This window comes from Maniola hyperantus, chromosome 14 (assembly GCF_902806685.2).
Source record: "Maniola hyperantus chromosome 14, iAphHyp1.2, whole genome shotgun sequence".
NCBI classification, from domain to species: Eukaryota; Metazoa; Arthropoda; class Insecta; order Lepidoptera; family Nymphalidae; genus Maniola; species Maniola hyperantus.
Window position 1 is genome coordinate 1289018 of NC_048549.1, and position 26835 is coordinate 1315852.

The 26835-nt window shown below is 37.3% G+C and overlaps 2 protein-coding genes across 5 annotated transcripts in view; one reads left to right on the forward strand and one right to left on the reverse strand.

Annotated features, from left to right (window-relative positions):
* Positions 1 to 26835, forward strand: part of LOC117988377 (sperm-associated antigen 7 homolog) — a 396860-nt gene that overhangs the window by 184534 nt on the left and 185491 nt on the right. The gene's annotated exons all lie outside the window — the stretch shown is intronic.
* The window catches only part of LOC117988355 (uncharacterized), a 206731-nt gene that overhangs the window by 80781 nt on the left and 99115 nt on the right, over positions 1 to 26835 (reverse strand). For all 4 annotated transcript variants that reach the window (XM_069502879.1, XM_069502878.1, XM_034975485.2 and 1 more), the window contains exon 3: positions 13426 to 13834. In XM_069502879.1, coding sequence (XP_069358980.1) covers positions 13426 to 13834 — 409 coding nt within the window. The remainder of the gene's footprint in view (positions 1 to 13425; positions 13835 to 26835) is intronic.

Sequence of the window (26835 nt, forward strand, 5' to 3'; positions counted from 1 at the left end):
TTAAGTCCTGTAAAACTGTATGATGAACTGTCTAAACACAGAAACTCAATCAATAAAGGTTTAGATTTTCCTGTAGCACTAAGTATAGAAAATATACATACCATTATAGATATATCTAAGTTAGTCTCCTATTTCTATAACAATAGATAGTATTTGTAATACAGATCCCTCTTGTCTCTCCCGTTAAGTATAACGTCTATAAAACAATCCCGCTCCCGACTCCTCATTACGAAGGACAATCCAAAAGTTTTGGCCTTAATCAAACCTACTAAACCCTATTTAGCTATAACTGACGATAGATTAAATTACGTATTATTAGATACTTTAAGAGATTGTACTATTTTAAATAGTGAAAATTCCATCTGTAAATTAGAGTCAATTTATTCTGTAAATTCGAATCCTTCATGCGAGACAAAACTTTTAACTGAAGTAACTCTATCTTTACCAAGGGAATGTGAACCGAAAATCCTATATGGTCTTATTGACATATGGCATAAATTAAAAATAATCAATGGATATTTGTACAGTCAAAAACAAGCAAACTAACTATCAATTGTAATGATAACTTTAAGGATTATTCTATATCTGGCACTGGAATATTAAAACTGAACAAAGGTTGCATTGGTTACTTTAAACGATTCAATTTATACCTTCTACCATTTCAAATTTAACTATTGATAATATAACTTTAATATTAATTTTGATATAACTAATGATAACTGCTGCAACCAAGAGATTGTTAACAAAACGATTCCTCTTCTATCACCTATTAACCTAAGTAATATTAATTTAGATTCCTTAAAAAATTCGATAAACCAATTCAACGATCTTGAGTTGCAAATCAACAGGATCCAAGAGGAATCTCATTTTATAAAATATAGCTCGTATTACTCTGCTTTTACTTATATAATTATTTCGTTAATTTTTCTATTTTTATGTTATAAGATTGTCAAATGTTTTAAACAACGTAATTGCAACGAATTCTGCATCCAAATTTTTACCAATGTAATCGCAAAAAGATTTCGCATAAAGAAAACAAAATCCAAAGTTCTATTGAAATGTCACAGATAACAGATGATGAAGATAACGCATCTGTAGACCTTCGAAATCTTAGTGCATCCAAAAGAAATCTTACAAATAATTAAATTATGTAGAATATTTTACCATTTCTCTCCTTTTCCTTTTCTTTTTTTTTACTACGCTTTATTTTAAATTAAAGCTTCGTTTAAAGGGGGGAAATGTTATAAATTAATAATTTTAACATGATGTGTTAATTCGCTGCTTCAGCATTTCAATTTATATAAAGCGAACAACCCGCGAGGCGGCGAAGCAGTCCACATTTCCATATTGAATAGTTAACACTGAAACTACTGTATTCGCGTGAAGTAAAAGTTCCGTGTGTGTGAATTTCCAAATTAAATTCGTTGGACATTTCTTGTGGTTTTTTTTTCAAAAGACTGTCGAAGCGGACCTCCTAACAGTTCGTTGACCTCTGGCGTCAGTCACATGTTTTATTTGTAACATATCGTAAACTTTTACAAAATAATAGGATTTTTTATTTATATTTTCGCGGTTTTTTTATGGTTTCATATCAGTAATCATCAGTACCATCACCTGTCTTCGTTTTTGCCAGCGTTCTAGTTAGATCCTGTATTTCATTTTTTAAACGCACATACCTAGCTCCGAAAAGTTGGAGGTGCGTGTCTGGGATCAAGCCCCCGACCTCCCGGGAATAGGAAGTGGACGTCCTAACCACTAGGCTATGACGATTCTTTTTTTGCGTGGATATAGTTAAAGACCTGGAGAGTGACATAGGTTACTTTTTATCCCAGAAAATCCAAGAGTTCTCACAGGATTTTTAAATTCCACACGGGCATATAAAATATACCCTCTCATAATACCGTATTGTTGAATATTTGTAATACATCGAACAATATCTTAAGCTTACAAAGGCGTCGAGTCGCCCCGCCCTCTGGTGGCCGCTCTTTGTAAAGTTTTCTTTTGACCGTTCGCAACTAGCTTGTATTTTCCTTTCTACGTTCTCTACAGTATGATGAGTTTGTTCTCAAACAATATTTATAATGGAAAGCTTATTACGACTTTTTTCTAGAAAATCATGAAAATATTAAAAAATATAAATTTTTTAGTGATAAGTTTTTTCTATATGTATATACTATATATCGTTTTTTTTTGTATTTAAGTTATAACTAAATGTTAAAATTTTAAAAATGAAAAAGCTATATTATTATAAATGCGAAAGTGTTGGCTTGTCCTTCAGTCACATTGCAAACGGAGAAATGGGTCAACGTAATTTTTTGCATGGATATAAAGTTAAAGACAGAGAGTGACATAAGCTACTTTTTATCCGGGAAATCAAAGAGTTCTCAAAGTATTAAAAAAACTTAGGTATATCCACGTAGATGATGTCATTCGTATCAGTGTGATTAGGGTTTTGGACTGTAGTAATAAAACGATGTGATTTTTTTTTAAAGAAGCCATGTTAAATGACTAATATTCCCCTTTCCTCTCCAACTAAGCGTCAGGCTTGTGCTAGGAGTAGGTACGACAATAGTGCAACAGGCGGGATTTGAACCGTCGGCCTTTCGGTTTTCAGTCCACTGCTTTACCCGTTGAGCTATTGAGGCTCTAAAGGCTTTTTGTATAGTGGTAGTTTATGGGGCTAGAATTTGTGGGTTACCAAGAGGTGGTTCAAATAAAAACAAGAGTTATGTACACACTATGATATAATAAACCCACATTATTTACAATAGAAGTTAAACTTAAGTTTTGTATATACAAAGAAACATAATTATTTACAACTAGCTTATGCTCGCGACTTCGTCCGCGTGGACTACACAAATTTCAAACCCCTTTTTCACCCCCTTAGGAGTTGAATTTTCAAAAATCCTTTCTTAGCGGATTCCTACGTCATAATAGCTATCTGCATGCCAAATTTCAGCCCGATCCGTCCAGTAGTTTGAGCTGTGCGTTGATAGATCAGTCAGTCAGTCAGTCAGTCAGTCACCTTTTACTTTTATATATTTAGACTAGCTTATGCTCGCGACTTCGTCCGCGTGGACTACAAAATTTCAAAACCCTATTTCACCCCCTTAGGAGTTGAACTTTCAAAAATCCTTTCTTAGCGGATGCCTACGTCATAATAGCTATCTGCATGCCAAATTTCAGCCCGATCCGTCCAGTAGTTTGAGCTGTGCGTTGATAGATCAGTCAGTCAGTCAGTCAGTCAGTCAGTCACCTTTTACTTTTATATATTTAGATGAACACAGTTATTCTGATTATGAAGTATGTTTTGGGATTTGTGAGGTGCTGCGTGCTGGTGGTGCGTATTGCTTGCCTGGTGGCTGCTTCTTCCTGCATGTTTAAAAGTGGGAGGGCGGGCGGTGCATTTCGCATGCTGCATGTTGCACCATAAAGTTTCCACCTGTTTCAGCGGATTATAGCAAATAAATTAACCTTTTGGTTCATTTTACGTCCATTCTGCGTCCATTACTGAGTAATCATCCACGTGCCCTAATCCCTAAGCCGTCAGTGTGGCTCAAAGTCATTTGAAAAGAAAAGTCTTTTCCTTTCCTTTGTTCGAAGTTGTTTAGCCTTTTGCCTTTCCCGGAACAATGGTTAACATTCCAACAAGACGCTCCCGGGATAATTCGGCATGTTTACACTTTGCTTTTACTTTTACGCTCCCCTAATTCACATGAACAATAAAAACGTGTCTAACGACTGTTCAAGGGTTCATCGACGTTTTGAAAAACAACAAGACTAATATTTTGATGACCTCCTTGGCGCAGTGGCGGAGGATCGTGTGTGGTGGCGTGCTCTTGGGAAGGCCTATGTCCAGCAGTGGACGCAAAAAGGCTGCTTGATTGATTGATTGATTGAATAAAGTATTAAAAAATAGATACAAATTGAAAAGACTGTAAATTCATCATCATCAACCTCACCACACCGGCCTGTGAGATCGCCCGTGAACGGGCCCTCTTTTGTGGCGTCGTGTCAAAACTAATTTTTTTTTAAATGTGTTATTTTTTTACGATTATGTTTTTTAACGACTTTTTTTCACTCTATTATTGAAAATATCCACAATTACAGTTAGAATTGTAAACATGCATTTATTTTGTAGAAGTATTAATTAAATATAACCTCAATATCAGCAATATAAAAAATAAGATTTCTTTATAACCAGGGTGAATAAATAGAAATCGTTTGCAGAATATAAAGAGTTAATTATTTGTCTACAAAATAAAATTAGAACCATGGTGACATAACAATTATATTAGGGGGGGCCCAAAGCTCCTAAGAAAATGGGCAATCTCTTTTGACCCTATTGTTAGCAGTCATTTTAGCGTTTAAACTACCGTGAGTGATTTCCACTATATTATATTATTTATAATGTTAGCAGTCAATTTGTATAACTGTATAAAATGTAAGGTATTCTCAAGAGACCGGGCTAAAGATTAAACCTTTCGGAGCTACAGTTTTCAACACGTGCCCGCCCCGAGGTATCAGCGCCTCTGTTCTGTTAAGTGATACAGTGAAATTTCATTTCGGTCTCACGTAGGGGCTCCTCGATGAGATGAGTTACGTGTTTTCACCTTATGAATTTATGTTTTTCATATTTTGCGCAACATTTATATTATCACTAGCTTTATGCTCGCGACTTCGTCCGCGCGGACTATACAAATTTTTTCACCCTCTTTGGGGTTGAATTTTCAAAAATCCTTTCTAAGCGGATGCCTACGTCATCATCGCTATATGCATGCCAAATTTCAGCCCGATCCTTCCAGTAGTTTAAGCTGTGCGTTGATAGATCAGTCAGTCAGTCAGTCAGTCAGCCAGTCACCTTTTCCTTTTATACATTTAGATAATGGAGACCGACCATCCCCCATACATCGTTGGGTCCAGAAATTGGCGAACCTTAATAATAAGTAAATTCAAATTAATTTTTGTGATTTTGGTTTTTCATAAAAGAAAGGATTTTTCTGTAACAAGACTGTGCCCAAAACTGGGAGTTGGTTCCAAAGTGGACAACACTCCACCTTTTGTAAGGTACGGTACCTTACAAAACTTGCCTTAATAAATAATTCATTCAAGATTTCCAGTTTTCCGTCATATAACCAGGCTATTTCGGGGTATAATTCGCTAATTGGTACTCTGCTGACCCGCGCCTTAATGAGCTCTCTTGTGCGAGCTACGAACGTTCTTCAACGAACGCGCTAATTATACACTTATACACCGGTGTATACGAAAATACCACAAGATTGCGGATTAAGAATACGTCTTGTAGAGGTATTAAACATTCTAAAATGGTACCTGTATTCATTATTATTCTTCTAATCATCCCCTACAGGTTGGAGCCCCCCTACTGATATCGAACGAGTTGCAGTGGGCCGTTGAATTCAAGCGGCGCAAGATCGTGGCGTGTGAAAGTCCCTACAAGAGACCTATGTTCAGTAGTGGATGTTTATCGGTTGATTAACATGAACCAACAAATTCCTAAAAGGCCGGCAACGCATCGGCGGTTCCTCTGGTGCTGCAAATGTTCATGGGCGGCGGTAATCACTTAACAGCAGGTGACCCGCTCGCTATTTCTATTTAAAAAAAAGATGGAAGAGTTTGGTGCCAAAGTTGAGAACAACACTCCACCTTAAACCATAAGTACCTTAACTTAATCATAATATTAGGTATTTAATTCATTCAAGATTTCCAGTTTTCATATGACCAGGCTATTTCGGGGTATAATTCGCTAATTGGTACTCTGCTGACCCTTGCCTTAATGAGCTCTCTTGTGCGAGCTACGAACGTTCTTCAACGAACGCGCTAATTATACACTTATACACCGGTGTATACGAAAATACCACAAGATTGCGGATTAAGAATATTTGTAGAGGTATTAAACATTCAACAATGGTACTTACCTGTGTTTATTAATATCCCTCACACAGTGGCGTACAGCTCATAGAAGCATAAACGCACTGCTTACCCTCATTGTAATAAATCAATGCTTATTTTCTTTATAACCTGCCGTAAAATAAGTTCATACCTAAATGCATACCCTGGCTTGAACTCCTGTGCATGCCACTGGGCCTCAGGCATGATATCGGATGATAAAAGAAAATATATTCCACTCTAACTTAAGATTAGGACTTGCGGAAACAATAGTATGCCTATTGCCTATGCTTTGTTTTAGAGCATAACATACTTATATGAATAAAACTTCTGATAGACATCCGATGTGATTCCTAAGTGTTTCATGTTTACTTTTGATTACACGACCAAAACACGACAATAATTAAAAAGTCCGGAGATTATATATAATGAGAGATCATTCTGTTAGAGTAAAACCATAAGGTAAGCAGTGCTTATTAGCCTCTATAAAGTGAACGCCATTGACCGTGTAAATTATCCTTCAAAGTTAAACAAACGGCGCATAAAGTAAAAGCGGTTTTAATATCCATACAAATTAGTTTCCCTAGACAAGATTTACGACACACATAAACCAACGTTAGTAACAGCTTAGGAGTCTGCAAGCGTTGTGGATTATTATGAGAGATGGAAAAAATAAAAACAAATTCTTTATACCTATTATTATACTTAACTATTCAAAAATATTACTATATACTACACTTTATGTCAGCTGCCTCAGAATTTTAATAATGATAATAAAAACGGTGCCAGATGGCTTCAATCCGGGGACAACGTGTCGTAAAAATATACCAATATTTTTTTTTTTTGAAATTCCATTTTTTTACAATAATAGGCTACTTGACTCATATCTAATTTCGTCCAATAAATGATTATTTATTATAGTATTTTGCTTAAGACAACGAAATATATCAATAACAATTATTAAAAACGCAGGATGGATATATAAATCCAATTTAAAAAAACACAATTTTTATTTTTATTTGAAACGCAGAAAACGCTGTCAGCCATGATGTGACGTCATTAAATATGTAAACAAAGAAATGTCATCCCTATGTCACGCGGGGACTAACGTAGTATCCATATATATAAAATTTAGAGTCCTGACTAACTTATATATCAACGCACAGCCTAAACATCTAAACAGCTGGTCCTAGATACATGAAATTTGGTGGGTGTGTTCTTTGTAGGTAAAGAGAAGGTATCCACTAGGAAAGGATTTTTTGAAATTCCACTATAGCCTATTTATGGTCTAGTTTCACTGTTTTCGGTGTGGCACTTTATCGAGGTTCACACTGTAATAATGATTGAACCAACTCAATTCGTTACCTTCTCTATTATTTATATCGGAAGATATATAATATGATCGGAAGAGAAGTTTTATAACAATTACATATCACTTGCTTAGCGTTGAAGGAAACATCGTGAGGAAATTTGCAGAGGTGTGTAAAGTTTATCTCCATTAGGCCAGGCGTGGCAGACTACGGCCTACTCCCTTCTTACTCTGAGAGGAGACCCGGCGCAGTAGTGCGCCGGTAATGGCTTGATTATGATGTACGGGTTGTGTTTATGAAAGGGTTTATTTTATTTTATTCCAATACAAGTTACGCCTTGACTGCGATCTCATCTGGTGGTAAGTGATGATGCAGTCTAAGATGGCAGAGGGCTAACTTGTATGATATGGCAGTTTTATTAAGCCCGTACTCAATTAACGGTTTCTACACGGCATCTTCCCGGAACGCTAAATCGTTTGACAGCACGGCTTTGCCGGTATAAGTACCATATCAAACGAGTTGTAAGCTAACAAGCTGTAGGCGCCATATTCTACTAACTAATAACATCAAAATTAACTTAAAGTAACTTATTATTATAACTAAAACCTATTGTATACCTATGATAGAAGCATCCGACTATTCGTAAGTACTTGTAAAAGTTTATTCGAATAAAAAAGTTTTTTATTTATTTATTACTAAAATTTATCACAGTACACAGACAGCATTACATTGGTGCATTTTTATTTCATACGACTTCCGCTAAAAGACCGTCCGTAATCCCTCAAAACTATAATGTACTTTACGTCTCACCAAACCAAACCAAATTCGAGAGTCGAAATACTTCCGCGTTACAGTAAACTGGATCTTAAATGCCTTGTTTTAAAGCTCAAGTTTGTCTACACTTCTACAGCCAGCGCTCCAAGCGGAAACATTGCGAAATTAAAATCAGTGGCATTGAATATTTGACTTCAATTCTTATACTACGGGTACTGGTGACCCCGACGTGATATGAACACGCAACCTTCTAGTAAGAGGCTTCTGAAGCACGGCAGAAACCTCTTACCAGAAAAGGACGGGTAAAACTGTAAATATCCCACAAGCCAAGGTATTGTAAGAATAATATTTAAGTCAGAGTCTGACGTTATATCCTAAAGGTATTGAAGCTTCAAGTTTGATCGCAAGTAAAACTTCATAAGTCTTTCAACGATGAATTTATGCTGTGTTATGCATTGAGTTATAGTCCATAGAGATGCAATCCCCATACATCAGATGTCAAAAAATTCTCATACTTAATGATTTATTATCATCATCATCATCATCATGATCAATCCATCACCATTCACCACCCACTACTGAGCAAGGATCTCCTCTCGGAATGAGATGGGCTTGGATACAGTCTACCACGCTGGCCAACTGCGAATTGGCAGACTTCACACTTTTCACATAGCATTATGGAGAACTCTCAGGCATGCAGGTTACTCACGATCTTTTCCTTCACCGTTAAAAGTGACATATAATTGCCTAAATCTCCCATAACTCGGAAAAGTTAGAGGTGCGTGCCCGGGTCGAACCCCCGACTTCACGAATAGGCTGCTGCTCTTTAAAGCTATATAACAGACGATCGCAATCATCTCTGGTTGGCAGACACTCTCTCACAATAAGCTAAAAAGCATAGATCAATCACAACAAGGAAGAGTGTAGCAATGTGATCACGAGCGGTCTTCTAGTTAATAACCATCAGCTAGGCTCGGCTATTTTGCGGGATATGCCTCTAGTACTCGGCACCTCTCTGACGTTGAGTAGTCGAAGTTAAGCGCAAACTTCCACCGCTTATTACCCCCACTACCTGCCACGTGCTCAGGGTTTTTAAATAGGTAAGGGTTTTACGAATGGATTTTCTTTTGGCATACTTTTAAGATTTCATAGGGTGAGAAAATGTTCACTGTGATGCCATTTACGGAGATTTTCTCGTAAGTGGGCAACTTAAAAAAACGGCTAAGTGCAAGTCAGACTCGCGCACCGAGGGTTCCGTACCTCAAAAGGAAAAACGAACCCTTTATAAGATCACTTCGTTTTCTGTCTGACAAGAAACCTATAGGGCTTCTTCCCGTTGACCTAGAATCATAAAATTTGGCAGGTAGGTAGGTCTCATAGCACACGGAAGGAGAAAAATTCAAAAACCTTGAATTTGTGGTTATATCACAAAAATAAATTAAAACGTGAAAATTAGTATTTTCAACTAACAAAGGAAGATTACAATACCAAATAAGTTATCATATGAAAGGACTTTACTTATACATTCTAAAACAAATTTTTGATTATTTTTATGCATAATAGTTTTTGATTAATCGTGACGTACGCTGGAAAAAATATTAAAATCCAACAAAGATTTATAAAGTTACAGGCATTTTAATTTTGGAGTGGGAGGGTCTTCTATCCCTTTCTCGCAAAACAAAAATTTGTATGAAACCGCACGAAGCTACTATATCTCTGTCTAATCAGAAATATTTAAATGCTTATAACTTTTTTTTTATTTAATCGATTTAATTAGTTTTTTCAGTTTACGTCATTATTTTTATCCTAGTTTATAATCCATACTAATATTATAAATGTGAAAGTGTGTCTGTCTGTCTGCTAGCTTTTCACGGCTCAACCGTTCAACCGATTTTGATGAAATTTGGTACAGAGATAGCTTGCATCCTGGGGAAGGACATAGGCTACTTTTTGTTCCGGAAAATTAAAGAGTTTCCAAGGGGTTTTAAAAAACCTAATTCCACGTGGCGGGCATCATCTAGTAAAATTTCTATCATAAAAAAATTAGAGACAAATACCCAATTAAACATTTATGTGAGTAGTTAGGTAAATATGTTACAAATGAAATATTTGCGCAAATTTACACGAGTAGAAACGTTATTTGCTTCCAATTGTAACTAATGATAACAATAGAGGATTACTTGATTAGAGTGGTGTTGTAATTAACGAGCCTACGTTCGCAAATATACGTGAAATAACAACGATTACGTAACTGGATGATTTAAGAGGGGTTAATTCTCGCGTTCCAAACGAAAGTTTAGAACGCGACAGGTTGAAATGGCAATCGGGGAAAGTTAGGTGAAGTTAAAGTTAGACGGACTCAAAGATTTTATTATTTTCTTTATTGGGTTTACCAACAGCTTAGTCATTCACAAAAACAGTCACAAAAACAATTTTAACTATTTAAAATACATTCACAAAATGACAAGCTTATTATAGGCAACCACAGCATGCATACAAATTATCATACATTTCCTAAAGCTAATTAACAAAATTAAATTAAATTACATATTAAATACAGATTAATGATTATTATTAACATACAAATATTTGCAAGAAGATTCAAAACACAATTCCATAACTAGTATTTATTTATTTAATTATTTTTAATCGTCACTTCGTACCTATTGCTTATTACTATATCTAGAAATTTTTAATACAAATCTTTGAAGACTTGCGCTCGTGTAACCTTGGAACTACACATGTATGACGACCCAGTGGTAAGCGCTGTGGTCTTATAAGGTGGAGGTCCCGGGTTCGATTCGGTTTGGAATTTTATAATTTCTAAGACTGACTGACTGACTGATCTATTAACGCAGAGCTCAAACTACTAGACGGATCGGGCTAAAATTTGGCATGCAGATAGCTATTTTGACGTAGGCATCCGCTAAGAAAGGATTTTCGAAAATTCAACCCCTAAGGGGGAGATATACGGGTTTGAAATTTGTGTAGTCCACGCGGACGAAGTCGCGGGAATAAGCTAGTTTTAAGTATATACGAGGATAGTTAAAGCTATAGTTTTACTTCGTAATCATGTTCACAAGTTATAAATCAAAAAGCAATTTCGGTTGTTAGACTCGTAAAACCCGCAAACTCTGTAAATGGGGGTAATCAAGCGCCACTAACGACATGAATGCGTCATTTGCGTCATTCACCAGCAAAATATCATATTATTCATATTATAGCACTAGCTTCTGCCCACGGCTTCGCCCGCGTGGCTTACAGGAAACAAATGGCATTTTTATTTCAGAAACAAACATTATAACATCAGGATTTTCTCATAGTCGTTTCTTAGCTGACACCTAACCTAAAAAAAAAAACCTACTTTCCAAATTTCAAGTTAATGATATCAATAATTAAAACTTTCCCATACAAACTTTCATCCCCTTTTTACCACCCTTATGGGCGAATTTTATAATAGAATAGAATAGAATAGAATAGAATGTTTTTTTATTCATGTAAACTTTTTAAAAGTGCTTATGAATAGTCAGGTTTAATTTACCACTGGTTCGGAATGCCGTCCTAAATAAAAATAATAAAAATCCTGAAACACGTATTTCTTCATTTGTGACCGAAAACCCAAATACCAATTTTCATGCAAATAACTTGAAAAATGACGGACTTTCATACAAACTTCCATCCCCCTATAACCCACTTAGGGGTAGAATTTCGAAAAATCCTTTCTTAGTGGATACCTACTCTTTACAAAGAATAGACCCTCCAAATTTCACGTCTTTAGGACCAGCGGTTTAGGCTGTGCGTTGATATATATGTCAGTCAATCAGTCAGTCAGTCAGTCAGTCAGTCAGTCAGTCAGTCAGTCTTTAAAATAAGGACTAAAATCGTACTTTTGACCTGAAATTTGACATAAAAATTAAAATGGCGCATGAGGAGTTCAATTGGGTATTTTCCTACTTTTGAATTTGATAAATACTTATTATTACTTTATTATAAACTAGGATAAAAATAATGACGTACGCTGAAAAAATATTAAAATCCAACAAAGATTTACACGGATGCCTACGTCATATAGCTATCTGTATGCTAAATTTCAGCCCGATCCGTCCAGTAGTTTGAGCTGTGCGTTTATAGATCAGTCAGTCAGTCATTCAGTCAGTCAGTCAGTTATTCACCTTTTATATATTTAGATCTTGGGCTTATCTTGTCATTTATATCGACGGTAGTGACTAGATAAACAAAAGGTACAAAGTACCTATTGTCCATTGATCCGTCTAGTAGTTTGAGCTGTGCGTTGACACTTGACAGATCAGTCAGTCAGTCATTCAATCAGTCAGTCAGTCAGTCACCTTTTCCTTTTATATATTTAGATCTTGGGCTTATCTTGTCATTTATACCTATCGATGGTAGTGCTGTATAAACAAAAGGTACAAAGTACCTATTGTCTCCGTCTTATCGCCGGTTAACCGTACCTACTTCAAAACTTAATTAAACCTTCCACCAGTGTTGGTGGAACCGTGGGAAGTCCTTTGCGGCAGTGTGTCACGTTTTCGGCTTACGTAGGCTTAATTATATCCGCCAGCGATATTGTAAGGTTCGGGAAATGTCGTGTTTGTGGAGTTTACCCTATTTGGCTCAGCGGGGTATTTACCCACCGAATGAATACAGGATTTTTCTTCATACTATGTATATTTATGGGGAACTAGATGATGTCCGCGACTTCGTTTTGGGGTTTTAAAAATCCCGCGGGTACACTTTGATTTATCAGGATAAAAAGTAGCTTATGTCCTTCCCCGGGATGTTAGCAAAAACTAAGCGTTATGTACTACCTAAACGCCTCATTTTGTAGTTTTAATGATTTAGTATTTTTCAAACTAGCTGATGCTCGCGACTTCGTCCGCGTGGATTTCGGTTTTAAAAATACCGTGGTACCTAACTCTTTAATTTTCCGGGATAAAAAGTAGCCTATGTCACTCTCCAGATCTTTAACTATACCCGTGCAAAAAATCACGTCAATCCGTTGCGACGTGATTGGACAAACAAACGCACTTTCGCATTTATAATATGGGTACTGATTGCGGCTTTGTAGAGCGTTTTCTCTGTCACTCATACCTATATGACGTTTAATATATCGTAAATTTTTACAAAATTATAGGATTTAAAAAAATATATCGTTTTTTTTGTGGTATCATATCAGTAATCATCAGTAGTCTGGCATTTATAATATGGGTACTGATTGCGGCTTTGTAGAGCGTTTTCTCTGTCACTCATACCTATATGACGTTTAATATATCGTAAATTTTTACAAAATTATAGGATTTTTAAATTATTTTTTCGTTTTTTTTTGTGGTATCATATCAGTAATCATCAGTAGTATCACCTGTCTTCGTTTTTGCCAGCGTTCTGAGATTAGGTAGCATATACAAGGTAGACTCACCTAAAAACAACACTAGTCTCCTCGCTGTGTAAACGCGAAGTGTCCGTCAGAGACCAATGCAGCAGCACCCCTGGCCGCTCTCCCAGTGGTCCCCTCACTATGCTGGCCGGCACATATCTGTATCTCTTCCCAAACTTGAACACCGACCGTTCCACACGCCGAAACCTCGGCCTAAAGTAATAACCATCTAAATCACTGTTTGTCCTAAACCTACTATTATAGTCCACATCATGCCATGACACTTTATGCACTGTTCTTTCATGTTTCGGTATGAAGAATGGTAGGGGCTCCTCATCTCTGCAAGGTCTTTCGGCGAAGCTGGTTGGAGTGAAGTTGCCTCGGATGAAGTCGCCCACGATGGAGTAGACAACGTAGTCTCTTAGTGATGGGTCTTCGAACTGAAGATGAACTGGAAAGAAAGGAAAAGAAAATGTTAAAATCTGATAATAATCTGTTTTTAGTTGAATTTTGGCAATGGCGTAATTTTTTTACATAGGTAGTCATTTTAAATATAAAAGGAATAGGCGACTGACTGATTGACTGACTGATCTAGCACAAACTCAAACTACTGGACGGATCGGGCTGAAATTGCATGCAGATAGCTATTATGACGAAGACATCCGCTAAGAAAGGATTTTTGAAAATACACCCTCTAAGGGGGTAAAATTGGGGTTTGAAATTTGTGTAGTCCATGCAGACGAAGTCGCGCATCTTATAGCTGACATTTGGGGAAAAATCTGAAAACCGTGAATTTAGGGTTAGATCACACAAAAAAAAAATTGTGGTCATGAACTAATAATTAGTATTTTCAACTTTCGAAGTGAGATAACTATATCAAGTGGGGTACCATATGAAAGGTCTTCACCTGTACATTCGTAAACAGATTTTTATTTATTTTTATGCATCATAGTTTTTGAATTATCCTGCAAAATGTCGAAAAAATACGACTGTTGTACGGAACCCTCATTGCGCGAGCCTGACTCGCACTTGGCCGTTTTTTTGTATTTCTAAGACACACTGGACTCTAGCGCATAGGTAATGTATGTTGTTACTATTGGACCATGTAAAGAAAAAGATTCATTGATATAGTAGAGTAAACTTGTGCCGGTCCAACGCCAGGACGTCTCAGTTGCATCCGACATCCGGGATCCTGAGACGTCTTATACTTGACGCCGGACGGTACCGCCTGGGTTTTTTAGTGGGTATGCTGAAGGCAGTTAAAAAAACCGCGAGTGAGTCCCACATACCCACCCTTGTGCGGCATGCCTAATAACATTTTTACCAGCGGAAAAAAAGGTATAACACACTCAATAGATGCAGATTCCTTCGATCAAGATCTAAATATCCTGACTAAAGGCATTGAAATTTCTATTTCCTGTTTCCCCTGAGACCCGTTTTCCAAACAGGATGTCTCTTTGACACAGATAAAGAGGTTAGCTGAGCCTGCAGGCTTGGGGGCTTAGGTCCGGTATCCACCTAAGCGGCGCGGAGAGATGTGTACAGTAAACCAATCCGATTTAAAAAAAAGACGTGATAATTTTTTCACGTCATCTATTTTGAATCTGATTGGTCGATTGAACGTATCTCCTCTCCTCTTAGGTGGATACCGGGCCTTAGGCTCAAAGCACATTGTGAGAGTCCAAGAAAAGCTACCAAAGCGATGCATTTTTTAGGGTTCCCTAGTAAAATAAGAAACCCTCCTAGTTTCATCTAGTCCGTCTGTCTGACGTTTATTTCGTCTGTCCGTCTGTGTGTGTTTTTATTTTAAAAATAAATTATAAGAGCTTTAAAGCACATATCTCAGAGGCGTATTAATTAGGGTTCGGTACCTCAAAAGGAAAAAAGGAACTTTTCTGTAGTACGGACCCCTCGGTGCGCGTGTGCGACTCGTACATGGCCGGTTTTTATCTCTATATATAAAAATGAATCGCAAAGTGTGTTGCTGATCGCAAATCTCGAGAATAGCTGAACCGATTTCGCTAATTCTTTTTTATAATATTCCTTGAAGTACGAGGATGGTTCTTACGGAGAGAAAAAATTTAAAAATTGCCTGAAAAAGAATCGACTGTTAGGCGGTACGAAGTTCACCGAGGCAGTTAGTTTTAAATAGAACAAGGATTATTCAGAGCCCTTAACATTTGAACAGGAAAATGATAGTCGAAATTTTTAAATTGGTTTAGCCGGCAACCCCTCGACTCGAATGATATTATGTCGTTAGGTAGGACACATCAGTACCCTTTCAGTACCCTTATTATAAATGCGAAAGTGTGTTTGTTTGTTGGTTTGTGGTTTGTTGGTTTGTTGGTTTGTTGGTTTGTCGGTTTGTTGGTTGGTCCTTCAATCACGTCGCAACGGTGCAACGGATTAACGTGCTTTTTTGCATGGGTATAGTATAGATAAAGACCTGGAGAGTGACACAGTTACTTTTTATCCCGGAAAATCAAGGAGTTCCCACGGGATTTTAAAAACACTTAATTCCACGCGGATGAAGTCGCCGGTATCAGCTAGTTTTAAAATTTTCAGACAGTTTTTGCTAAAAAATACCAAATAACCGTTAAAGTTGTTAGGAGGTTTTTTTTTTAATATTTTTATAACAAGCGTAGGTACACCTGAGACGCTTCAGAGATCAATCCTCAATCTGAGGTAACAAACAAAATAAACTAAAATAAAAACAAATAATAATATTAAATTAAACTGTAAGGGGGTCCCTAAGGAACTGTCCCTTTAACTTTTTCTTAAGCACCCCCTCACTGACCTTATTCTCTTCCCTTAACCACTCTATAGGCACCGATTCTAAGCACAACCTAATTTTAGAGTATTCGCACCCTCTTCTTACTATTGTAATATGAAAAGGACAGAAGCAGTTTGACATTTCTAAATTTAATTTTTAGATGGTAAAACCCGTGATTTTAGCACGCACTCGCGAACCTACTGTTTAAATTTGTATTGTGCACTAAAATTTAGAGTCTTTAAATGTGAAAGTCATGTTCCGTTCCTTTTTTAGCATTAGTAAAAAGAAAAGGATGCAGCTACTCTAAATTTAATTTAGAGAGAGACTAGAGAATCGGGGCCAATACTTTAAATTTTTTGCGCATAGAGAATGCTCTTACGACATATGTTATGTTCGTCACTTAAAACATTGATAAGTACGTTTAAAAGAAGAGTGAAAATTGGCTTAAGTCTTTCACCAGACCAGACCTGATAGATTTCGACGACCTCCCTGGCGCAGTGGTGTGAGCGCTGTGTTCTTAACAGTGGGAGGTCCCGGGTTCGATTCCTGGCAGTGGTTTGGAATTTTATAATTTCTAAATTTCTGGTCTGGTCTGGTGGGAGGCTTCGGCCGTGGCTAGTTACCACCCTACCGGCAAAGCTGTGCCGCCAAGCGATTTAGCGTTCCGGTACGATGCATGCCGTGTAGAAACCAAAGGGGTATGGGTTTAATAAAAACTGCCATACCCCTCCCAGGTTAGCCCGCTATCATCTTAGACTGCATCATCACTTACCACCAGGTGAGATTGCAGTCATGGGCTAACTTGTATCTGAATATTTAAAAAAAAAAATAAGGTCAACGGGAATCCGAACCTTCCTTGTACCTTATTGTTTTGTACCTTATAGGTTTTGATTCCTTAAACCGGTCTTGACAGACTGAGAACGGTGTGATCTTTAAAGTGGTCCTTTTTTCTAAGGAGATACGGAACCCACAAAATGGAAGAGAATGGCAAGATTAGGATTAAATTGATGTCACGCAGCAATGGAAATTGATCCCCAATGGGACGGACATTTCGAGGTCGGAGCTCGATTTCCTGAATCGCGTGACACTGTTTCCGAGACGGCGTGCCACTTTGACGCAGATCAAAGTGTCAAGATTTATTCTACGGATATATGTGATAGCTGTGATAGCTGTGATAGCCTAGTGGTTTGGACATCCGTCTTCTAATCGGAGGTTGGGGGTTCGATCCCGGGCACGCACCTCTATCTTTTCAGAGTTATGTGCGTTTTAAGTAATTAAATATCACTTGTTTTAACGGTGAAGGAAAACATCGTGAGGAAACCTGCATGCCTGAGAGTTCTCCATAATGTTCTCAAAGGTGTGTGAAGTCTACCAATCCGCACATGGCCAGCGTGATAGACTATGACCAAACCCCTTCTCACTCTGAGAGGAGACCCGTGCTCTGTAGTGAGCCGGCGATGGGTTGATCATGATGATGTTGATGACTGGAATAAGACAAAACTATTAATACACGTATAATGAAGGATATAGATATCATCTTTTACATTACTTAAAATCCATAACATGAAAGAGCCGGAAATAGGGTCGAACGTAATAGGAAATCGTGCGATCCAAAAATGTCCGAGGCGGCGCGAAGCCGACGTGACAAAATACCTCAGTATCCTAGATTCAGGAAATTATTAAGGGCAATTGAAAACGCTGAGGGGCCAAAATATATATATAGAGGTGTCAATTTTCATTATTGAACGTGACAAAATACCTGAGTTGACTCTAATTTTTTTATTAGTTTATTATAACTAGAATAAAAATAATGTCGTAAACTGAAAAAAATTAATTAAATCGATCAAATAACAAAAAAGTTATAAGCATTTAAATATTTCTGATTAGACAGAGATAGCGATACAGCAGTTTGACGTCACACCTACTAATGCCATAGTAGCTTCGTGCGGTTTCATACAAATTTTCGTTTTGCGAGAAAGGCATAGAAGACCCTCCCACTCCAAAATTAAAATGCCTGTAACTTTGTAAATCTTTGTTGGATTTTAATACTTTGTTCAGTGTAGGTACGTCATTATTTTTATCCTAGTTTAAAATAAAGTAATAATATTTATCAGTAGAGAGCGAGACCAATAATTAATCTATGATTTATCAAATTCAAAAGTAGGCAAATACCCAATTGAAAACGCTTGGGGGCAAAAATATCTGAAGTGACAATTACGTGACAGAATATCTGAGTGTTCTAGATATTAATCCAATAAGGGCAATTGGCAAACGATTGGCAGCTAAAATATGACAAAATGTAAGTTAGAGTAAAGAGGTAAAGTTTGTAAGTTTGTTTATAGGGGGTAATCTCTCGAACTACTAAACCGATTTTGAAAACTCGTTCACCATTAGAAAGCTACATTATTCCTAATCCTAAGTGACATAGGATATATTTTATTTTCAAAAAATTAAAGATCCCTACGAAAATTGTAATAAAGCTACCCTTGCGAAGCCGGGGCGGGTCTCTAGTCCATTATGAAATAAAACTCAGTAAGTCAGGCGGGATTTTGCCTTCAGACAGTCGGGACCAGTATTTCTTCGTACCTAATCCTAGCCTAACGAGGTGTGGTCCCTTGACATAAGATCGGGTAATGCCTGACCACGATTAAAGATTTTTTTGTCTATTTCCCTCGATAAGCTAGTTATAACCTATACCTACTTAACTTGCTTATGACACTCTACAAAAATCATAATTTTTTGAGGAACGCGTAGCCTAGTAATGATGGGAGTAGGCAGTGGCGTGCACAGTGTTTGAAGCCAGGGTAGGCATTAGTTAGGTAAGAACCTGTTTACTGACAGGTCATAATGAAAAATATGCATTGAGCTATTACAACCTTGGGTAAGCAGTGCATTTATGCCTCTATGACCTGCACGCCACTGGGAGTAGGTGTATTGCGCTGAGCAAGCAACATTGATCTAATTCGGCAACTGGATGGGTGACCATCATAGTATTATCTTTAAAAATCTCTATATTATAAAGAAGAGAGATTCGTTTGTTTGTTTGTTTGTTTGTAATCTACAAACTCTGAAACTACTGAACCAATTATATTATAGTTACGCGGTAGTAACTTTGAACGTTTTATATATTGTCACGGTCCTCAGCAATGACACACACACACACACACACACACACACACACACACACACACACACACACACACACACACACAACGCACGTACAGTGAAAGAGAGAGATAACTAAAGGGTGTTCGTACATATGGATACACAATAAATTACACAATATATAAATACCTATCATAAAAATAGAATGCGTTATTACTACAAACAATCCTCATAAAATCACCTCACTGTCCGTTATAAAGAATAGACTTACAAAAAGAACTAAGAATTAACGTAGAATTACAAACATAAGTACCTACTACCTACTAAAAAATTCTTTAATTTTCCCGAGACTAATTTCAAAGTTACGGACACACGGATTTATACCAACTACTATGTGCGGACGACGATAAAAAACCCAAAGGAAAATCCTAATCGCACAATTTTCCTCTCTTTTCTCCTTAGTATAAGTTTTCACTACTCCTACTGGTCTTTGCCACATTAATTACGATCCCCACGCAGCTGTCAAATGGCGATTAATCTATTTTTTGTTCTCGAGAATTCTAATAACAAGCGCTCTAAATGTAATGTCCTATTTCTAGACGGCTCTTTATTAGGACGTCTTTGTTCTGATTAATTGCAGGTGGTTTTTTATGAGCGGATTACAATAGCTACTATTTACTAGAGCCTAGTTGTAAGGTCTATATTCATTAAAAGAAAAATGATGGGAGAGTCTGCTGCATAAGAAATAATATGATGATATGAGATTCAGGATCAAACCGAGAGATCCCTCACTCTAGTTCACTCTTCCTTTATTGACTTGGTATTTCTCTTTCAGCCAGTGTGGAAACAAAAACCAGCGCAAACTGCCGCCATTTTGTCCGGCTGACATTTCATTTCCCGCGCTAATTCAGAAATGTTGCCACCTTAATAAACCGTTTCTGCCATTCGAAGTTTTGACAGAGGTCCGATTAAAACATTAATCATTTAGCTTTTGGGTTCTGATCACAGATATGTACAGATATGCATCTAGCGTGGCCCCCTCAGCACATCAGTCCCTCTCGCTCAAGCAGAGGTACTTACTTGTGAAATGTTATTCCGTCTATTTTACGTTCGCTTCGGCTATTGTAGCCTAGTATACTGCAACCCACCATTGCACAATAATTTAAAAAACAACAAAACAACAAAACAAACCAATTATTTCTTTAAAATACTTGAGTCAACATAACCTCACTTCACGTTGATTGTCAAGATCTCACGTACAAATACATTTAGACAAACAAAAAAAGTGGTCACGGTGATAAGGACAAAAACAATCATTTTGTCACGTTCTGTTAAGAGCTTAAATGCATTTAGCTATCTCTTTTTAACAGTAAAAGTCACATTAGGGCTACTTTTAAAGGTTATTCTGAGGTTCGGAAACAAAAAATAATTTAGTTTTAAAATCCATTTCCATACTAAATAGGTACTAATCCATACTTAGGTAGGTATATTATAAATGCGAAAGTATATCTGTTTGTCATTCAAACACACCGCTGGGAACAACGTATCGAGGTGAATTTTTGCATGGATCTAGTTAAAGACCTGGATATTGATAAAGGTTACTTTGTATCCCGGAAAATTAAAAAGGTTCCCATGGGATTTTTAGAAAATTTAAAAATAAATTTAATTGTGTCTGCAATTCCAGTGTGACCAGCGGAGCATACCAATTTATAGTATTTATTTTGCTGTTAGAATTTTGACAACTGATTATGGGATTTTTTAAGAAAATTTAAAAATAAATTGTGTCTGCAATTCCAGTGTGACCAGCGGAGCATACCAATTTATAGTATTTATTTTGCTGTTAGAATTTTGGCAACTGGTTATTAAAGTATAGAGTAAATAGAGCGTCAACATAACTGGATTTGTTTTGGCTTTCATTCAAACTGAAATTGTTCAATTTAGTCAGGACAAACAGAGACTATCTAATATAGTAGATAATCGTATTTTCTGCTTCGAGTGCCAACTGCCAGCGAGAGAATTAGGAGAAATTGCGAAACGGACACAATTAAGTACGTGATACGCATAATTTTTATTTTAACTCAAATATTTCTTGTCTTATTTTGGTGTGACAAAGGCAGGCCAACTAGTGGCCCGTATCGAAAGTCAAGAAAATTGAAAATGACGTGATAAGATTAATCCGAAGACATACAGAGACTATTTAATCACTAGGTACCAATATTATAAATGTAAAAGTGCTTTTGTTTCTTAGTTTGTTGGTTTGTCCTTCAATCACGTAACATCAGGTTGACGTGATTTTTGCATAGGTATTAGGAATATTTAAAGACCTCCCTGGCGCAGTGAGCGCTGTGGTCTTATTAGTGGGAGGTCCCGGGTTCGATTCCTGGCAGGGGTTTGGAATTTTATAATTTCTAAATTTCTGGTCTGGTCTAGTGGGAGGCTTCGGCCGTGGCTAGTTACCACCCTACCGGCAAAGCCGTGCCGCCAAGCGATTTAGCGTTCCGGTACGATGCCGTGTAGAAATCAAAGGGGTATGGGTTTAATAAAAACTGCCATACCCCTTCCAGGTTAGCCCGCCATCAGTCATCTTAGACTGCATCATCACTTACCATCAGCTGAGATTGCAGTCAAGGGCTAACTTGTATCTGAATTTAAAAAAAAAAAAACCTAGAGAGTGGCGTCACGCTTCTTTTTACCTCAGAATATCAAACAGTTCCCACGGAATGTTCCAAACCTAAATCCACGCAGATGATTATTTTTATTCATCATTATATTTTGACCTGAGTAACTTAGGCTGAGGTATAGTTATCTACTTATACATTTTACCAATTTTCTTAATTTAGACTAATATAAGAGTTATTGGTTTCCTTTCATCTCCGTAAAGCTAAATAAAATGAAAGTGCTTTTACAGAAAATTAATGCCGAGCAAATAAATATCATCTCATTTCATTTCAAGCCGCTTTCAATAACATAAAAAAACAGTGAATAGGTACAAATTTTCATTTATAGTTTATTTATTTAATTGAGTCGAGCAATTCGGACGATTGAATGAATTAATTGATTACTTAGTGAGCTAATGAACAAGTAAGTACAAAATTTTGCAAAACATTTGCCCCATTTTGTAAGTTTTCACGATAATATATTGCAAATAAAACATCTGATTGACGCTAGAGGTCAACAAACGTTGCGTAAGTAGGCCAGTCGGAGTCAATGCCGCGTCGGAGGTGGGGCATTGACCTCAGTTTGGCACACATTACGGGTTTGAAAAAAATACTAAATCACTAACCCTCTAACAAATAAACCTGGAATAGCGGTGGAATAGTTATATTCTGTTTTGTCTTTCTCTGTCATCAGTAATTTGACATTTGAAGGAAAAAGACAAAACAGAGTATCAGAGAAAGACAAAACAGAATATAACTATTCCACCGCTATTCCAGGTTTATTTGTTAGAGGGTTAGTGATTTAGTATTTTTTTCAAACCCGTAATGTGTGCCAAACTGAGGTCAATGCCCCACCTCCGACGCGGCATTGACTCCGACTGGCCTACTTACGCAACGTTCGTTGACCTCTAGCGTCAATCAGATGTTTTATTTGCTTACAAAATATAAGATTTTTTTTAATATTTTTTGTGGTATCATATCAGTATAATCATCAGTGCTATCACCTGTCTTCGTTTTTTCTAGCGTTCTGGTTACCCGTTACACCATATATTAAGTTAATATATTAAGTTAATATATTAAGTTAATCACAAGTTACAAAACAAGCGCGATGCGGTTATAACTTAGGTAGGTACATGCAGGCCCATCTTTCCCACTGGGCACTCTGGGCACGTGCCCAGGGCCCACGATAGATAGGGGCCCACTATTCCCTGCCAGATCACCAAACTATAACTGACCGACCGAGTTTTTTTGTTACCGAAAAACATATTTATTCCGATAAAATCAATGGTCAAAAAGGCCCTCTCAAACAGAGGATCATAGAGATAGTTAACTATAGTCAAGACTGACTTATATTCGATCCTTCTTGTTTACCCCCGACCACCCCGACCCACTACTCTGTCATGGTCATAGGGGCCCAATTATTCTAATGTGCCCAGGGCCTCCAATAGGTTAAATATGGCCCTGGGTACATGGAAGACATAAAAGATAATGGAATAGGTAAAGGCACGTTGGTCGTCGGTTATTGTTACAGTGTAGCGTCGTAGCGTCGTAGCGTCGTAGCGTCGTAGCGTCGTAGCGTCGTAAATGACAAGCATTGTGCCATAACCTTGAACTTCATGCTACACTTTTTGCAGAGGGAAGCAAACGTGGATCTAATTGTAACTATACCTACATATTTCTATATGTATATAAACACCGGCCAAGTGCGAGTCAGGCTCGCGCAATGAGGGTTCCGTACTACAGTCGTATTTTTTCGACATTTTGCACGATAATTCAAAAACTATGATGCATAAAAATAAATAAAAATCTGTTTTAGAATGTACAGGTGAAGACCTTTCATATGATACCCCACTTGATATAGTCACTCACTTCGAAAGTTGAAAATACTAATTATTAGTTCTTGACCACAATTTTTTTTTGTGTGATCTAGCCCTAAATTCACGGTTTTCAGATTTTTCCCCAAATCTCAGCTATAAGATCTGTCTACCTGCCAAATTTCATGATTCTAGGTCAACGGGAAGTACCCTGTAGGTTTCTTGACAGACAGACGGACAGACAGACAGACAGTCAGACAACAAAGTGATCCTATAAGGGTTCCGTTTTTCCTTTTGAGGTACGGAACCCTAAAAATGAATCGCTGAATGTGTTGCTGATCACAAATCTCGAGAACAGCTGAACCGATTTAGGCTAATTATTTTTTAATAATATAGTACCTTGATGTACGAGGATGGTTCTTACGGAGAGAAAAATTTAAAAAATTGCCTGAAAAAGAATCGACTGTTAGGCGGTACGAAGTTCGCCGGGGCAGCTAGTATTATTATAAAACAGTGCAAAATATTAGCTAAGCTGATGACTGCGACTTGGCCCGCTAATAATTTAGGTAAAAGGAATAGTTAAATCGGAAAAAATTAAATTGTGGTCATGAACTAAAAATTAGTATTTTCAACTAACTGTATCAAGTGGGGTATCATATGATAGGGCTACACTTGCGCATTCTAAAACAGATTTTTATTTATTTTTATGCATCATAGTTTTTAAATTATCGTGCAAAATATTGAAAAAATGCGACTGTTATACGGAACCCTCGTTCCTGCCTCGCACTTGGCTGGTTATTTTACAAGGCCAAGTTGCTTTTTGAGTAGAAACCTCCAGAAAAGCTATACTTATGTAGCTCATTAATCATGGATTAGGATCGTAGAAAAGACGCGCAATTTTACCTTACGACGACGAAAATATATGAAAACTCATCACTCATAAGTATTTCTACAAAAACATTATATGAAATGTTATCAATCATTGTAACTTTAATATTATAGGGTTCCGTAGTTTCTTCGTTTTTAGGGTTCCGTACCCAAAGTTTAAGAAATAAGTCAAAATAATGACTAATTTGTGAGCAGCTCACGTCAAACTCATTATTTTGACTAATTTTTAAAATGGACACTTTCAAGTAAAGATTTTTAAATAAGCCTGTGAAGATGATACTGCTAGGGGCTCAATTTGAATGCTATAGGTAAGCCTACTTTGTCGTATTTGTTTAAAAATTGCGAAAAACTAAATTAAATTTGAATTTCGCGGGCAGACCCGTGTCTTGGGCCTTAAGGGGACTCACTTCAGTACTTTCTTCATACAGACGTAGGAGGGAAAAAACAACAATATTCGATATTGTACGCACAAAACTAAGAATTATATCGATTTGTCTCGTGTTTATCTAGGTTCATTGATATATAAAACATTGAAAAAAATATTGATTTAAAAGTTACGAGCGTCATAAGATTCCTATTTTAACACTAAATTTATGACAACTTTGGGCGTAAATAAATAAGATTAGGGATATGAAAATTCCAAAAAAAATTATCATTAGACATAGTTTATTTATTCATTAGTTGAAATAACTTTACTTTGCAAACATAAATTCAGTAGTTTTTTTTCAAAAATACTTTTCCTAAACCCTTTTCGCGCGCTTGATTTCGGTGAAAATCATCGTGCTTCTCACCTTTCTCATACAATATCAAGTGAAAAGCAAACATGTTACCCACGTGCGCTGCCAATTTCGGTCGAGCGTCCTGCGTCACCTTAAATAGACTAAAATAACTTGAATTTCGAACAATCATATTTCAGTGTTGTCAGTATCATATCACGTGATATAAGCACAGATTTAATACTCGTGCTTAGTGGCAGAAACGTAATTATCTCGGATATGAGGCAGGAGCGAAAGGAAGATTGAAATTATACGAATCATTAGTCGTAAGGATCTGAAATATTCATGTGAACCACTTGGGCCTAATGTTATTTTAAGTGCAAAGGTATATTTGAGAAGCCGTTAGGTACATATTCACGATAAAATTATACCTAATAATAATTTATTTAATATGTTTTTCTATTACTTTTGATTGTTATGTTGAGTTTGTTTATTGTTACTTGATTTATTTATTCGTGGTACACTTAAAATCCTCATCATCTAACTAGCTTATGCTCGCAACTTTGTCCGCGAGGGCTACACAAATTTCAAACCCATATTTCACCCCTTAGAGATTGAATTTTTAAAAATCCTTGCTTAGCGGATGCCTACGTCATAATAGCTATCTGTATGCCAAATTTCAGCTCGATCCATCGAGTAGTTTGAGCTGTGCGTTGATAGATCAGTCAGTCAGTCAGTCACTCATAAGTTTCTAGAGCCAGTGGTTTGTGAGTTAGTTGATAAGTTGACTAGAAAGTGTATGCTTGTCTGTCTGTTACCTTTTCATTCTATAGTTTACATTCTGGAGATGCATGCGTCGATCACGATGAATACTTTTTATCACGTACATGAAAAAAATTTATCACGGGATTTTCAAAACCATTTTTTTTGGGAGGAAAATCCATCATGGATACTACTGGCCACAGTGGTTATGTTGGTCTCCTACGTCGAAACCTCACGAAGTTCCACCCCACAAAAGGGACCGAAAACACCTCGTTACTCCGCCAGCGGATGTCCGCCGAAGCAGACCCACCACCGGGATACCACGTGACCCCAACACCGGGATACCACGTGACCTCAACACCGTTAGAGGCATGCCGGGACCACAGCACCATAGTGTGAGCGACGGACCGCCCCGTGTCCATCATCCACAGGTCCTCTTACAGCCCAGTGCTCGCGGGGAGGGCGACTCCCTCTCCTCAATGGGTGCGTCCACTGCGCCCTCTGCTTGGGCTCAGAGGGACGCACGGACGAACACCCCCTTCTGCCCGTCTGCCAGGTCAATTAGCCATCATGTTCAGCCCATCGCCGGCTCACTGCAGAGCACGGGTCTCCTATCAGAGTGAGAGGGTTTGGCCATAATCTACCACATTGGCCAAGTGCGGATTGGTAGACTTCACACACCTTTGAGAACATTATGGAGAACTCTCAGGCATGCAGGTTTCCTCACGATGTTTTCC